Source organism: Topomyia yanbarensis, chromosome 1 (assembly GCF_030247195.1).
Source record: "Topomyia yanbarensis strain Yona2022 chromosome 1, ASM3024719v1, whole genome shotgun sequence".
In the NCBI taxonomy this organism is placed as follows: domain Eukaryota; kingdom Metazoa; phylum Arthropoda; class Insecta; order Diptera; family Culicidae; genus Topomyia; species Topomyia yanbarensis.
This window is the reverse complement of record NC_080670.1, coordinates 91,656,558-91,670,955: the sequence shown is the minus strand read 5'-3', so window position 1 is coordinate 91,670,955 and position 14,398 is coordinate 91,656,558. Positions and strand designations below refer to the sequence as shown.

Sequence of the window (14,398 nt, the reverse complement as noted above, 5' to 3'; positions counted from 1 at the left end):
TTTGATTCATTTGATTCATTTGATTCATTTGATTCATTTGATTCATTTGATTCATTTGATTCATTTGATTCATTTGATTCATTTGATTCATTTGATTCATTTGATTCATTTGATTCATTTGATTCATTTGATTCATTTGATTCATTTGATTCATTTGATTCATTTGATTCATTTGATTCATTTGATTCATTTGATTCATTTGATTCATTTGATTCATTTGATTCATTTGATTCATTTGATTCATTTGATTCATTTGATTCATTTGATTCATTTGATTCATTTGATTCATTTGATTCATTTGATTCATTTGATTCATTTGATTCATTTGATTCATTTGATTCATTTGATTCATTTGATTCATTTGATTCATTTGATTCATTTGATTCATTTGATTCATTTGATTCATTTGATTCATTTGATTCATTTGATTCATTTGATTCATTTGATTCATTTGATTCATTTGATTCATTTGATTCATTTGATTCATTTGATTCATTTGATTCATTTGATTCATTTGATTCATTTGATTCATTTGATTCATTTGATTCATTTGATTCATTTGATTCATTTGATTCATTTGATTCATTTGATTCATTTGATTCATTTGATTCATTTGATTCATTAGATTCATTTGATTCATTTGATTCATTTGATTCATTTGATTCATTTGATTCATTTGATTCATTTGATTCATTTGATTCATTTGATTCATTTGATTCATTTGATTCATTTGATTCATTTGATTCATTTGATTCATTTGATTCATTTGATTCATTTGATTCATTTGATTCATTTGATTCATTTGATTCATTTGATTCATTTGATTCATTTGATTCATTTGATTCATTTGATTCATTTGATTCATTTGATTCATTTGATTCATTTGATTCATTTGATTCATTTGATTCATTTGATTCATTTGATTCATTTGATTCATTTGATTCATTTGATTCATTTGTTTCATTTGATTCATTTGATTCATTTGAATCATTTGATTCATTTAAATCATTCGAATCATTTGATTCATTTGATTCATTTGATTAATTTGATTAAATTGATTCATTTGTCTCATTTGATTCATTTGATTCATTTGATTCATTTGATTCATTTGATTCATTTGATTCATTTGATTCATTTGATTCATTTGATTCATTTGATTCATTTGATTCATTTGATTCATTTGATTCATTTGATTCATTTGATTCATTTGATTCATTTGATTCATTTGATTCATTTGATTCATTTGATTCATTTGATTCATTTGATTCATTTGATTCATTTGATTCATTTGATTCATTTGATTCATTTGATTCATTTGATTCATTTGATTCATTTGATTCATTTGATTCATTTGATTCATTTGATTCATTTGATTCATTTGATTCATTTGATTCATTTGATTCATTTGATTCATTTGATTCATTTGATTCATTTGATTCATTTGATTCATTTGATTCATTTGATTCATTTGATTCATTTGATTCATTTGATTCATTTGATTCATTTGATTCATTTGATTCATTTGATTCATTTGATTCATTTGATTCATTTGATTCATTTGATTCATTTGATTCATTTGATTCATTTGATTCATTTGATTCATTTGATTCATTTGATTCATTTGATTCATTTGATTCATTTGATTCATTTGATTCATTTGATTCATTTGATTCATTTGATTCATTTGATTCATTTGATTCATTTGATTCATTTGATTCATTTGATTCATTTGATTCATTTGATTCATTTGATTCATATGATTCATTTGATTCATTTGATTCATTTGATTCATTTGATTCATTTGATTCATTTGATTCATTTGATTCATTTGATTCATTTGATTCATTTGATTCATTTGATTCATTTGATTCATTTGATTCATTTGATTCATTTGATTCATTTGATTCATTTGATTCATTTGATTCATTTGATTCATTTGATTCATTTGATTCATTTGATTCATTTGATTCATTTGATTCATTTGATTCATTTGATTCATTTGATTCATTTGATTCATTTGATTCATTTGATTCATTTGATTCATTTGATTCATTTGATTCATTTGTTTCATTTGATTCATTTGAATCATTTGAATCATTTGATTCATTTAAATCATTCGAATCATTTGATTCATTTGATTAATTTGATTAATTTGATTAATTTGATTCATTTGTCTCATTTGATTCATTTGATTCATTTGATTCATTTGATTCATTTGATTCATTTGATTCATTTGATTCATTTGATTCATTTGATTCATTTGATTCATTTGATTCATTTGATTCATTTGATTCATTTGATTCATTTGATTCATTTGATTCATTTGATTCATTTGATTCATTTGATTCATTTGATTCATTTGATTCATTTGATTCATTTGATTCATTTGATTCATTTGATTCATTTGATTCATTTGATTCATTTGATTCATTTGATTCATTTGATTCATTTGATTCATTTGTTTCATTTGATTCATTTAATTCATTTGAATCATTTGAATCATTTGATTCATTTAAATCATTCGAATCATTTGATTAATTTGATTAATATGATTCATTTGTCTCATTTGATTCATTTGATTCATTTGATTCATTTGATTCATTCGATTCATTTGATTCATTTGATTCATTTGATTCATTTGATTCTTTTGATTCATTTGATTCATTTGATTCATTTGATTCATTTGATTCATTTGATTCATTTGATTCATTTGATTCATTTGATTCATTTGATTCATTTGATTCATTTGATTCATTTGATTCATTTGATTCATTTGATTCATTTGATTCATTTGATTCATTTGATTCATTTGATTCATTTGATTCATTTGATTCATTTGATGCATTTGATTCATTTGATTCATTTGATTCATTTGATCCATTTGATTCATTTGATTCATTTGATTCATTTGATTCATTTGATTCATTTGATTCATTTGATTCATTTGATTCATATGATTCATTTGATTCATTTGATTCATTTGATTCATTTGATTCATTTGATTCATTTGATTCATTTGATTCATTTGATTCATTTGATTCATTTGATTCATTTGATTCATTTGATTCATTTGATTCATTTGATTCATTTGATTCATTTGATTCATTTGATTCATTTGATTCATTTGATTCATTTGATTCATTTGATTCATTTGATTCATTTGATTCATTTGATTCAATTGATTCATTTGATTCATTTGATGCATTTGATGCATTTGATTCATTTGATTCATTTGATTCATTTGATTCATTTGATTCATTTGATTCATTTGATTCATTTGATTCATTTGATTCATTTGATTCATTTGATTCATTTGTTTCATTTGATTCATTTGATTCATTTGATTCATTTGATTCATTTGTTTCATTTGATTCATTTGATTCATTTGATTCATTTGAATCATTTGAATCATTTGATTCATTTGATTCATTTGATTCATTTGATTCATTTGATTCATTTGATTCATTTGATTCATTTGATTCATTTGATTCATTTGATTCATTTGATTCATTTGATTCATTTGATTCATTTGATTCATTTGATTCATTTGATTCATTTGATTCATTTGATTCATTTGATTCATTTGATTCATTTGATTCATATGATTCATTTGATTCATTTGATTCATTTGATTCATTTGATTCATTTGATTCATTTGATTCATTTGATTCATTTGATTCATTTGATTCATTTGATTCATTTGATTCATTTGATTCATTTGATTCATTTGATTCATTTGATTCATTTGATTCATTTGATTCATTTGATTCATTTGATTCATTTGATTCATTTGATTCATTTGATTCATTTGATTCATTTGATTCATTTGATTCATTTGATTCATTTGATTCATTTGATTCATTTGATTCATTTGATTCATATGATTCATTTGATTCATTTGATTCATATGATTCATTTGATTCATTTGATTCATATGATTCATTTGATTCATTTGATTCATTTGATTCATTTGATTCATTTGATTCATTTGATTCATTTGATTCATTTGATTCATTTGATTCATTTGATTCATTTGATTCATTTGATTCATTTGATTCATTTGATTCATTTGATTCATTTGATTCATTTGATTCATTTGATTCATTTGATTCATTTGATTCATTTGATTCATTTGATTCATTTGATTCATTTGATTCATTTGATTCATTTGATTCATTTGATTCATTTGATTCATTTGATTCATTTGATTCATTTGATTCATTTGATTCATTTGATTCATTTGATTCATTTGATTCATTTGATTCATTTGATTCATTTGATTCATTTGATTCATTTGATTCATTTGATTCATTTGATTCATTTGATTCATTTGATTCATTTGATTCATTTGATTCATTTGATTCATTTGATTCATTTGATTCATTTGATTCATTTGATTCATTTGATTCATTTGATTCATTTGATTCATTTGATTCATTTGATTCATTTGATTCATTTGATTCATTTGATTCATTTGATTCATTTGATTCATTTGATTCATTTGATTCATTTGATTCATTTGATTCATTTGATTCATTTGATTCATTTGATTCATTTGATTCATTTGATTCATTTGATTCATTTGATTCATTTGATTCATTTGATTCATTTGATTCATTTGATTCATTTGATTCATTTGATTCATTTGATTCATTTGATTCATTTGATTCATTTGATTCATTTGATTCATTTGATTCATTTGATTCATTTGATTCATTTGATTCATTTGATTCATTTGATTCATTTGATTCAGTTGATTCATTTTAATCATTTGATTCATTTGATTCATTTGATTCATTTGATTCATTTGATTCATTTGATTCATTTGATTCATTTGATTCATTTGATTCATTTGATTCATTTGATTCATTTGATTCATATGATTCATTTGATTCATTTGATTCATTTGATTCATTTGATTCATTTGATTCATTTGATTCATTTGATTCATTTGATTCATTTGATTCATTTGATTCATTTGATTCATTTGATTCATTTGATTCATTTGATTCATTTGATTCATTTGATTCATTTGATTCATTTGATTCATTTGATTCAATTGATTCATTTGATTCATTTGATTCATTTGATTCATTTGATTCATTTGATTCATTTGATTCATTTGATTCATTTGATTCATTTGATTCATTTGATTCATTTGATTCATTTGATTCATTTGATTCATTTGATTCATTTGATTCATTTGATTCATTTGATTCATTTGATTCATTTGATTCATTTGATTCATTTGATTCATTTGATTCATTTGATTCATTTGATTCATTTGATTCATTTGATTCATTTGATTCATTTGATTCATTTGATTCATTTGATTCATTTGATTCATTTGATTCATTTGATTCATTTGATTCATTTGATTCATTTGATTCATTTGATTCATTTGATTCATTTGATTCATTTGTTTCATTTGATTCATTTGATTCATTTGAATCATTTGAATCATTTGATTCATTTAAATCATTCGAATCATTTGATTCATTTGATTAATTTGATTAATTTGATTCATTTGATTCATTTGATTCATTTGTCTCATTTGATTCATTTAATTCATTTGATTCATTTGATTCATTTGATTCATTTGATTCATTTGATTCATTTGATTCATTTGATTCATTTGATTCATTTGATTCATTTGATTCATTTGATTCATTTGATTCATTTGATTCATTTGATTCATTTGATTCATTTGATTCATTTGATTCATTTGATTCATTTGATTCATTTGATTCATTTAATTCCTTGGATTCAATTGATTCATTTGATACATTTTATTCATATCTTCAATTTTATGCATTTAATGTTCAGTCATTCGTTTTAATTCATTCAATTTGTTAGTAAGAGTCGATTTATTCTATTAATCTTATAACTATTTCTAAATATAATCTTAATTTTTATTTAATAACCTAATCTAATTTGATTCGTGTATATTATAATTTTGATTTACATTAATTTTTCTACTCATTTTATGAATTTAAAAACCTAATATTTCATTTTTTGCTTTACTTTTTTTATTTCGGTCGTTTTGTTGATTTCTATAATTTATTCAGTTTATTCAAGATTGTATTCGTGCAAGACTAGCAACTGTTATCATCCCACCTGCTTGGGTGCTTACTTCTCGTGAGTTCTGCAAACTAATCCAATAGAGTGTGTGAATGTGTAAGAAATGTCTCATCTCACTGCTAGGTGGATTAAATCGGTTTTTTTTTATAATAGAGCTTTCGAAATACTTTAAAAATATTTTCACCTGCTAATGTTAGAAGTAAAATCGCTTGTTTTGGGACACTTCAATGTTTTTGTATAAGCAGTGGAATGCAGCTCGATTGATCTTCAGCACATGGCTGTATTAAATTAGTGAATCAGTTTCCTTCCTTCGATCATTCTTGCTAATAGTAATAATGATATTACGCGCGCGAATGTTAATTGCATAACAATCTGCATCATATTCAATCGTTTGTAGAGAGACAAATCAACTCATATTTGTCGTTTCATTGGTTATAATAATACGATGAATGTTATTTATATTTCGAAATCTTCAATTACACAGCTATTAGCATATTCAGCAGTCACATATCGCTTGAATCAACTAAACAACACTCACGACAATCAGTTGTCCGGAGTTGAAGTTGCATTTTTAACAATCTAAGAATCTGTTATAAATTCTCGGTGGCTAGCAACCAGAGCAATGAATACATGATAACACTTCTCCAAGTTGCATTGACTTGTGCAATTATTTACCTCACCCCACTGACAAAATTCCTGCCCGTGGCAAACGCGAGGGGAATGACACATACGGATTATCACGAATAGTCATGCCAATTGCTGAAATTTTTTCTACAATGAAATTTCTAGGTAAATAACAACGTTCAAATTCGTAATCATACTCGATCCATACGCAACTACACACTATCTATACTTATCTATACGTATGTATTCAAATCAAAGTACTCTGACTATTGATGGAATACGTCCGGCAACTGTCAAAACATTTGTTGTTTTCTACATATGAAGACAGTAAGGAATTCGCTCTAACAAAATTGTTTTAACCGAGTGATAACACTCATGTTTTAACGAATTGCTAACCTAACCTTGTAATGTTATAAAATAATAGTTAACGCCCATTTACTTTGCATTGATCGGCAAATGACAAATGTATAGTGACCGTATTATTTCTGAAAAGTGCGCCGACACAATAATATGGCTTTGAGGGTTACCTATTCATAATATTGATAGATTTTATTGGTTGGTTCAAGCATGACGCAAGGGACAAATACACCAACGGGACACATATGATTCGATATTCATTTTCCTCTTTCTCACATTGATACAGAGTGAGCATACTTGTGCGGCTCGCCAATGTGATGTGAAATTGGCAATACATGTTCAATATTCGTTAACTGTTTTCACATATTAGATGGAAGTTTTCGGATAATGGTAGTAAAGCACGCTTGTGCACGAATGTGATATAAAACAACTGATTAATGAAGTCTCATTTTATTAAGATGTATTAATGGATGAAATTTGTTCTATTTTCTAATTCAAATTTTGAATGTACGATACGGTCACTCCTGCATAATGCAATATTGATGAATATATCGATGGTTTCATCAAGTGTGACACATAACATTCGATATTTTCAGTTTTAGTATTACTAATCAGATCTAAATTGTAATCCTCGTCGCATGGCACAATATCGAAAAAACTACCCAGTAGTTCAACACCTCTTGATCGCGCACCTTCAGGAACCTTCACTGGCATCGTTGATAATGAGCATGAACAATTCTTCCCTTTGAGATATTTAAATCCATACACCTTACAGACAGCGAAACGTTTCTTGATTTTCAGCAGAACAAACACACCTACTGTAATGTCTGTATATACTGCGTTTGAGTCTCTCACTCCATTAATTGCGGCAGCTTCCAGTCCAGAATCACGAAAACGATACAATCTATCCGTCGAGCATTTTTGTAATCCAGATGTCAGCATCCATATAAAGGTCCTCTTTTTCACATGAACAATTTTATTCTTTCGATTTCTTATCCTGAAGACATGCTTAAAATTGCTGGAATCCTTTAAATTCAAGGTTTCTCCAATGTTGGAAAACAGTTCGGCTGATTCATATATATCGTCTTTGCCATCTGTTATCAATTCTTCGGGAATAGTAACGAATTCAAAATTTCCACACTCAAGTGTTGGTTTTGGCTTTGGCTGCCTTAAAACGATGCTTTCTTCGAATGAAATATCATCAAAATCAAATCCCAATTCGAGCGCGATTTCCAATGCTGCTTGCTTGGCTTGCTCCACTACAGCGGATATTTCGATATCACCGGGAAGTACTTCTTTGCGCGGGAAAATAGAAGTAGCCTTCAATCGAGGAAAAGCCAGATTGTGTCGTTGTCTTGCCATGATGTCTCTTTTGGTTTGTATTTTATTCAGACGAGCTTCGAATCCTTGCATCGTAAAATTGACTATAGTAGATTCTGTTGATGTGAATAATGAGCGAGCATCACGAAAAATTCCTTCACATGTCTGACTTTGAAGTAGTGTTATTGTGAATTCAAGATTCTTTGTTCTACATAGAACAACGAAATTAATTAACGTGTGGGCGTTTATTTCCAGTCCCCAGTAGGCATTAGTCGTTATACAGTTTTGTATATTGTTATGCTTCGAGATGCACCAATTGCGCCAGCACCTAATCAGGAACAGAGCTTTCCTGTAATTATAAACAATAATACTAAGTCTCCTTTCGAAGTTGTGGTTCCTTAAGATACAGTTGAAATATTGTTGCTTACAAAAGTGAGTTCTAATTCTATGTGTATGATGTAGGCGTACTAATGCTCATCACTCACCACACGTTAAAGATTCGTTGCGCCGGCGATAACGATGGATCCATGTACGAGGATATGATGCATGAAATATTTTTCAGGTATGCCACAGTGCCGTTGGAAAGAGGAATATGCTGATCGAGGCTTGACATGACTTGTTCAGATGTAATTTTTTCTACTGGTCGAAATTTCATCTTGTCCTTGTCACTAAGGTCTCCTTCGGCCAAGCCGTGTTGGTCTTTCGAAACATCACGCACTAGTTCTTCTAAATGTATTTTCGATACCTGAAGCCGACCTGAAAAATTTTAAGGTGGTCCAGATTATTATGCAAGTTCCTAATTGAAATTAGTTTTCATACCGAGTATCAACTGCTTGGTCTGATTGACAAGCCTCGTCCGAAATTTATTCGCTAGATGAGTTGGATCCTGAACGCATAGACTGTCATTGTTGGTGTTGGATACGAACCAAGCACTAAAGGGATTGTCGGTATGATTCGGTAGCTTCATTTTTTTCAACATAGCTCCAATGAATCGGCTATCACCATCAGTTGCTATGCAAACAACTTTAATGTCTTCTTTGTCCATTTCAGCTTGAACAAAGTTCCACTTGTTTAGAACATCGGATGTTGAAAATTTATTGTTCGTGCAGTAGTAAAGTATACAAAATGGAGCTGCGTCCATACAAATGGGTTGAGCCATGCATAGTTGAACGTTGCGTCCGATAGGGTTATCTTGTATATCAGCTAAAACTTTCCGTGGTGAAGAACATTTAAATAGGTTCATGATGGGCATTCCATTTGTGCCGATTGGTGCTACCAGACCAGAGAGTTTGTCTTCGTTCAGATTATATTCAATGCCACCGGTAATTCTGGTCGCATCTTCGCTCCAGCATATTGCAAGTGGGTATCGGTTTCTTTCCAGATATTCCTTCAGCTCTCTTATCATCAGCTTGCCCTCCGTAGAACATTCAGCACTTTTGCTTAAATAACGTTGCACTGTCCGAATGTGCGGTGAAGGAGTGTTTGCTCGATCGAACTCGTAGAGTTCCTTGCCTCCTTGTATGAATCTACAGGGCACATGTGATATGATTCATTATTTCCACAAGGTCTAAATGTAAATATCGTTACCTATATGTAAAAAGATCTTTTTCCAGCATAGTATACCGCATTCCTTGGCCACGGGTTTTGGCGCTACGAGATGACACATTTGATAATATGTCGATTGTATTTGAAGAAGTGATGGTGCGGACCTTTAAATCTCTGGTGCTGCGGTCGGCCGTTCCGTAGCACGATCCAAGTTTAACTGCTCGGCATCATATGAACAAGTGGCAACGAGGGACTCACGCATTTCGCCATTGCTGGATTCTTCATCACAGCACAATGTATCGTGGAACGTTTGAGTTATGTCAACTGTAACAAGATCTGACATAACCGGTTCATCGTTAGAAAATGACGTACACCCAGCCTCATATTGTGTCGGTTCATCTGATTCAGTACTCCACTGATAAGGACTGATTTTGTCCGACATGTTATCATCCAGACTCTCAACGACCATAGATTCGGTGTACAACGCGTCCGTCATTTGTCGCTTTGACGCTTCGTCGTCAACCAGTTTCGAGCTAAATATAGCAGCGAAAGGACGCTTTTGGCTATTCATCGTAGTCACAAATTCTACCTTATGGACGTTCTTGATGTGAGCAAAAAAGTTAGAAACCCTCCAACGACCAGTCTTCTCGGGACGACAAATAATATAGTTTGCTTGTTCGCATAAATTACACCGAACTTTGCCAAATACTCCATGGGCATCTTCACTAATACGTATATCAGTTTCAACCAACGACTTTAGAAAATGCTTCTGCTCTTCAGATCCATCGAACCTAATACACAGAATTGTAAATCAATATTGTACCAACATTTCCCTTTATTTAATTTTATCTTTTCTGGTAGAACAAGACAATCTTCTCACGCACAGAGTTTTCATTATCAATCGCATGATATTTTTTAGTTCCGGAATTATTGCTTTGGCTCCGTCTGGTGAAGAAACCGATTCCCCTTTTTTTAACAGCAGCTGCCACTAACTTGATGACGGCTCGCTCTCCAGCCATGAAACTAAATTCGGCTTTGAATATCCGGAAACAAAGTCGAAGGTTAGCGCCAACGGATCCAAGTGAAACACATCTTATATCGCTTTCGATTTCTCCAATTTCTGGATCCCCTAAATTGCCCAACGCGGCATTTATATATTCGGAGTACTCCAAACAAGCCATAACTGTTGTTGGTATTGGTCCAACTTCCTTCTGCATTGTGGCCCAAAAAATATCCTGAGAAAAGTAAATTTTATATAATTGAATATACTTATTATATCGAATAATTATTGGGCATCGAATCTTACCATAATCACGAAAACTACGACTTCTTCTGCCACCTCGGAGAAATTTTTTTATTTGGAATGACAACTGAAAACACGATGTACAAATCGCGAAGTTTGATCACAGTTTGCTGTGTTTAAAATACCTCTCAGTAATTGTCTATCCTTGTATGTATACAATTTCATACGCGTCAATCCGTTTCAAAGCACAACATCAAAACCTCGATCAAAGCAACACTCTTTGCATACGGACGATATTGTAGAAATGTTACTTTATCATTTCAAAAACAATGTCAGGCGTTTCCATTAAAAAGTCAAATCAGTACTCCCCTCGGGCAAACGTGGACATGCAGAGGTACACGGTCTCCATAACAAAATTTGTTACGCTAACATTTCGTTCCTTCCCAGATGGCTGTAAGGACGCGGCAGACATCGCCATTGGCATTATACCGTACAGAACTCTCGATTGATGATGGATAGCTACTCCCAGGTTCCATTCGCAAATTTTTTGTGAAATTATGCTTGTTCTGTTCAATTAAGGACTAGCAATTACGAGTTGTACGGTCATCCTGCTCATGCTCAATTGGAAAAGGAAGCACACAAACGCTTTCAAGACGAGGTGGAATTGAAACTTAAGCGGTTTCATATACGAAGTAGGACTGTTAAAATGGGTATTTTGAATACTGGTGACAAAATAGACAGATTAACCTGACCTATTACAAATCTAAAACGTTTTTGATGCGCTGGAGCTCAATCATTTTTTGAACATTATTTTCAGTATATGTTAAGGCATTTGTATAAGTAGAAAACAGCAATTTTAGGTCTGTTTTCGAAGTAATGGTTTGTCGAATCTCTTTTGTCTCTTTTTGTCTACTGCATTTACCTAACCTGCTGTGCTTTTTGGTACAATAAGCGAGTTAGACAACATGACGACATGCACACTTTTCATGCTGCGATCATCAGTGGTTCTCAAGTAACGTCTGTTGAGCGATTACTTTGTTAATAAAGTATGAAATGGCATCAAAGCAAGTTAAATGCGACTGCTTTGTAAATTCAATTTAATTTCGATTTTTTCTTTGTGATTACCAACAAAACGACCGAAATAAAAAAGTAAATCAAAAAATGAAATACTAGGTTTTTAAATTCATAAAATGAGTAGAAAAATTAATGTAAATCAAAATTATAAAATACACGAATGAAATTAGATTAGGTTATCAAATAAAAATTAAGATTATATTTAGAAATAGTTATAAGAATAATAGAATAAATTGATTCATACTAACAAATTGAATGAAATAAAACAAATGACTGAACAAATGAATCAAATCATTCAAATGATTCAAATGAATCAAATGATTCAAATAAATCAAATGAATCAAATGAATCAAATGAATCAAATGAATCAAATGAATCAAATGAATCAAATGAATCAAATGAATCAAATGAATCAAATGAATCAAATGAATCAAATAAATCAAATGAATCAAATGAATCACATGAATCACATGTATCAAATGAATCAAATTAATCAAATGCATTAAATGAATCAAATTGATTTAATTCATCCAGTGAATATAATGAATCAAATGAATGAAATGGATCAAATGAATAAAATGAATGGATGAACAAAATGAATAAAGTAAAAAATAAATGAAATGCATAAATAAAACAAACGAATCAAATAAACAAAATGAGCTGAAGTGATAAAATGAATAACAAGAAGAAAATGAGCAGAACAAAATGCATTGATAAAAATGAAAAATTAAACAATGGTAAAAGGTTATAAATTAATATAAAGAAATAAATTGATCAAATAAATTATTTGGATGAAATGATTAAAACTGAAAAAGTAGACAGATTATTAAAATGAAGAAACTGAACAAAATTAATAAACTGGAAAAAATGAATAAAATGCATACAATGAAAACAATGAATAAAATAAGTTAAATGAATGATATAAGTAAAATGCACAAAAAGAATAAACTGATTAGAGTGAATCCAAAGAATGAAACGAATAAAATAAGTAAAATGAACGCAGATGAACAAAACGAATAAAAAGATTTGGAATGAAATAATTAATTAAAATGAAATGGTCATATATATGAAGCTAAAAACATTTTTGAATAAAGAAAATGAATAAACCGGATTGTACGAATTTGAGAACCATTGCATCAGAAAGTTTTGAAATGTTTTTGAAAATTCCATCTTCTGAGAAAAGGCTAATAAATATGCAATGGACTTTCTAGGGCTTCCATCTTTTTTTGGTTTTATTCTTTTTGTTTTCATGCTTCTTTACTTGACGGCGTCGTTTTAAGATTATCTGGTGTTTCTACTTTATTGTTGGACCTTAATTAGTTATCAGGAACCTGGAACGTTCAATTTGCTTTGGAATTCGAAATTTATTTTTTGATCACATATTCCCGAAAAAAAAGGTTTATGTACAGAATAGAATTTACTGGTCCAGTATTTTAACGCGCAATTGAATATAGTAAAGTGAGACAAGGTCACATGTGCTTTCAAGCCCCTTGCACAGAGAACGACAGGGAGAATGCGATTCGTGAATGAGACAGGTAGATATTTCAAAGTTTTTATTTGCATTGAAGTAAATAGTGTGAAATGTCTAGGCTATGTCGATAGCATAAAAGCCGTGCAATCAGTTGATTGCAATGCAGTCTCTTTCCATTCATCCTCATAGCTTTCTTATTGTTTCGTTCCGAATTCTCGTGCAGGAAATATGGATAAATAAGTCATATACAGACCAATACTGTGAAAAAGAAATGGTTCAAACTACTCAGTATATCCAGATATGGACGACGATAAGTTAGAAGACACATTGTAATTGCATCCCCCATCGAGAGTGGGTACTTTGGGAGACTTCTTTTCCTGGATCTAATTTGTGGATATTTTTGGTCTTTGATCCGTTATTTTTGATGAAAGTTCGTACCAATACAACGAATGTGCAGCTAATACAACTCATGGTTCATTCGCCTGCGCCACGTTCCGTCTTCCATCTGCACGCCACCATATATGGTACGCAACACCATTCGTTCGAAAACTCCAAGGGCGCGTTGGTCCTCCACGAGAATAGTCCAAGTCTCGTGGCCGTAGAGGACCACCGATCTAATCAGCGTCTTGTTGATAATCAACTTCGTGCGGCGGCGAATTTTGTTCGACCGGAGCGTCCTACGG

The 14,398-nt window shown here is 30.3% G+C and overlaps 2 protein-coding genes across 3 annotated transcripts in view; both read right to left on the bottom strand.

Moving 5' to 3' along the window:
- Nucleotides 1–14,398, bottom strand: part of LOC131694216 (CUE domain-containing protein 2-A) — a 363,208-nt gene that overhangs the window by 12,670 nt on the left and 336,140 nt on the right. The window lies entirely within an intron of this gene.
- On the bottom strand, nucleotides 6,016–10,013 carry LOC131694212 (uncharacterized). The gene is made up of 4 exons (XM_058982720.1): nucleotides 9,970–10,013; nucleotides 9,202–9,908; nucleotides 8,868–9,138; nucleotides 6,016–8,731 (listed from the first exon to the last, which is right to left on the bottom strand). Exons 1-4 carry the CDS (start codon nucleotides 10,008–10,010, stop codon nucleotides 7,552–7,554), a joined length of 2,199 nt encoding a protein of 732 aa, XP_058838703.1. The 5' UTR covers nucleotides 10,011–10,013; the 3' UTR covers nucleotides 6,016–7,551.

Coding starts and splice junctions, on each gene's coding strand:
- LOC131694212 (XM_058982720.1), bottom strand. CDS start 10,010: ATGCGGTATACTATGCTGGAAAAAGATCTTTTTACATATAG. Junction 9,909..9,969: donor AAAGATCTTTTTACATATAG/GTAACGATATTT, acceptor TGTGCCCTGTAG/ATTCATACAAGGAGGCAAGG. Junction 8,732..8,867: donor CAACGAATCTTTAACGTGTG/GTGAGTGATGAG, acceptor TTATAATTACAG/GAAAGCTCTGTTCCTGATTA.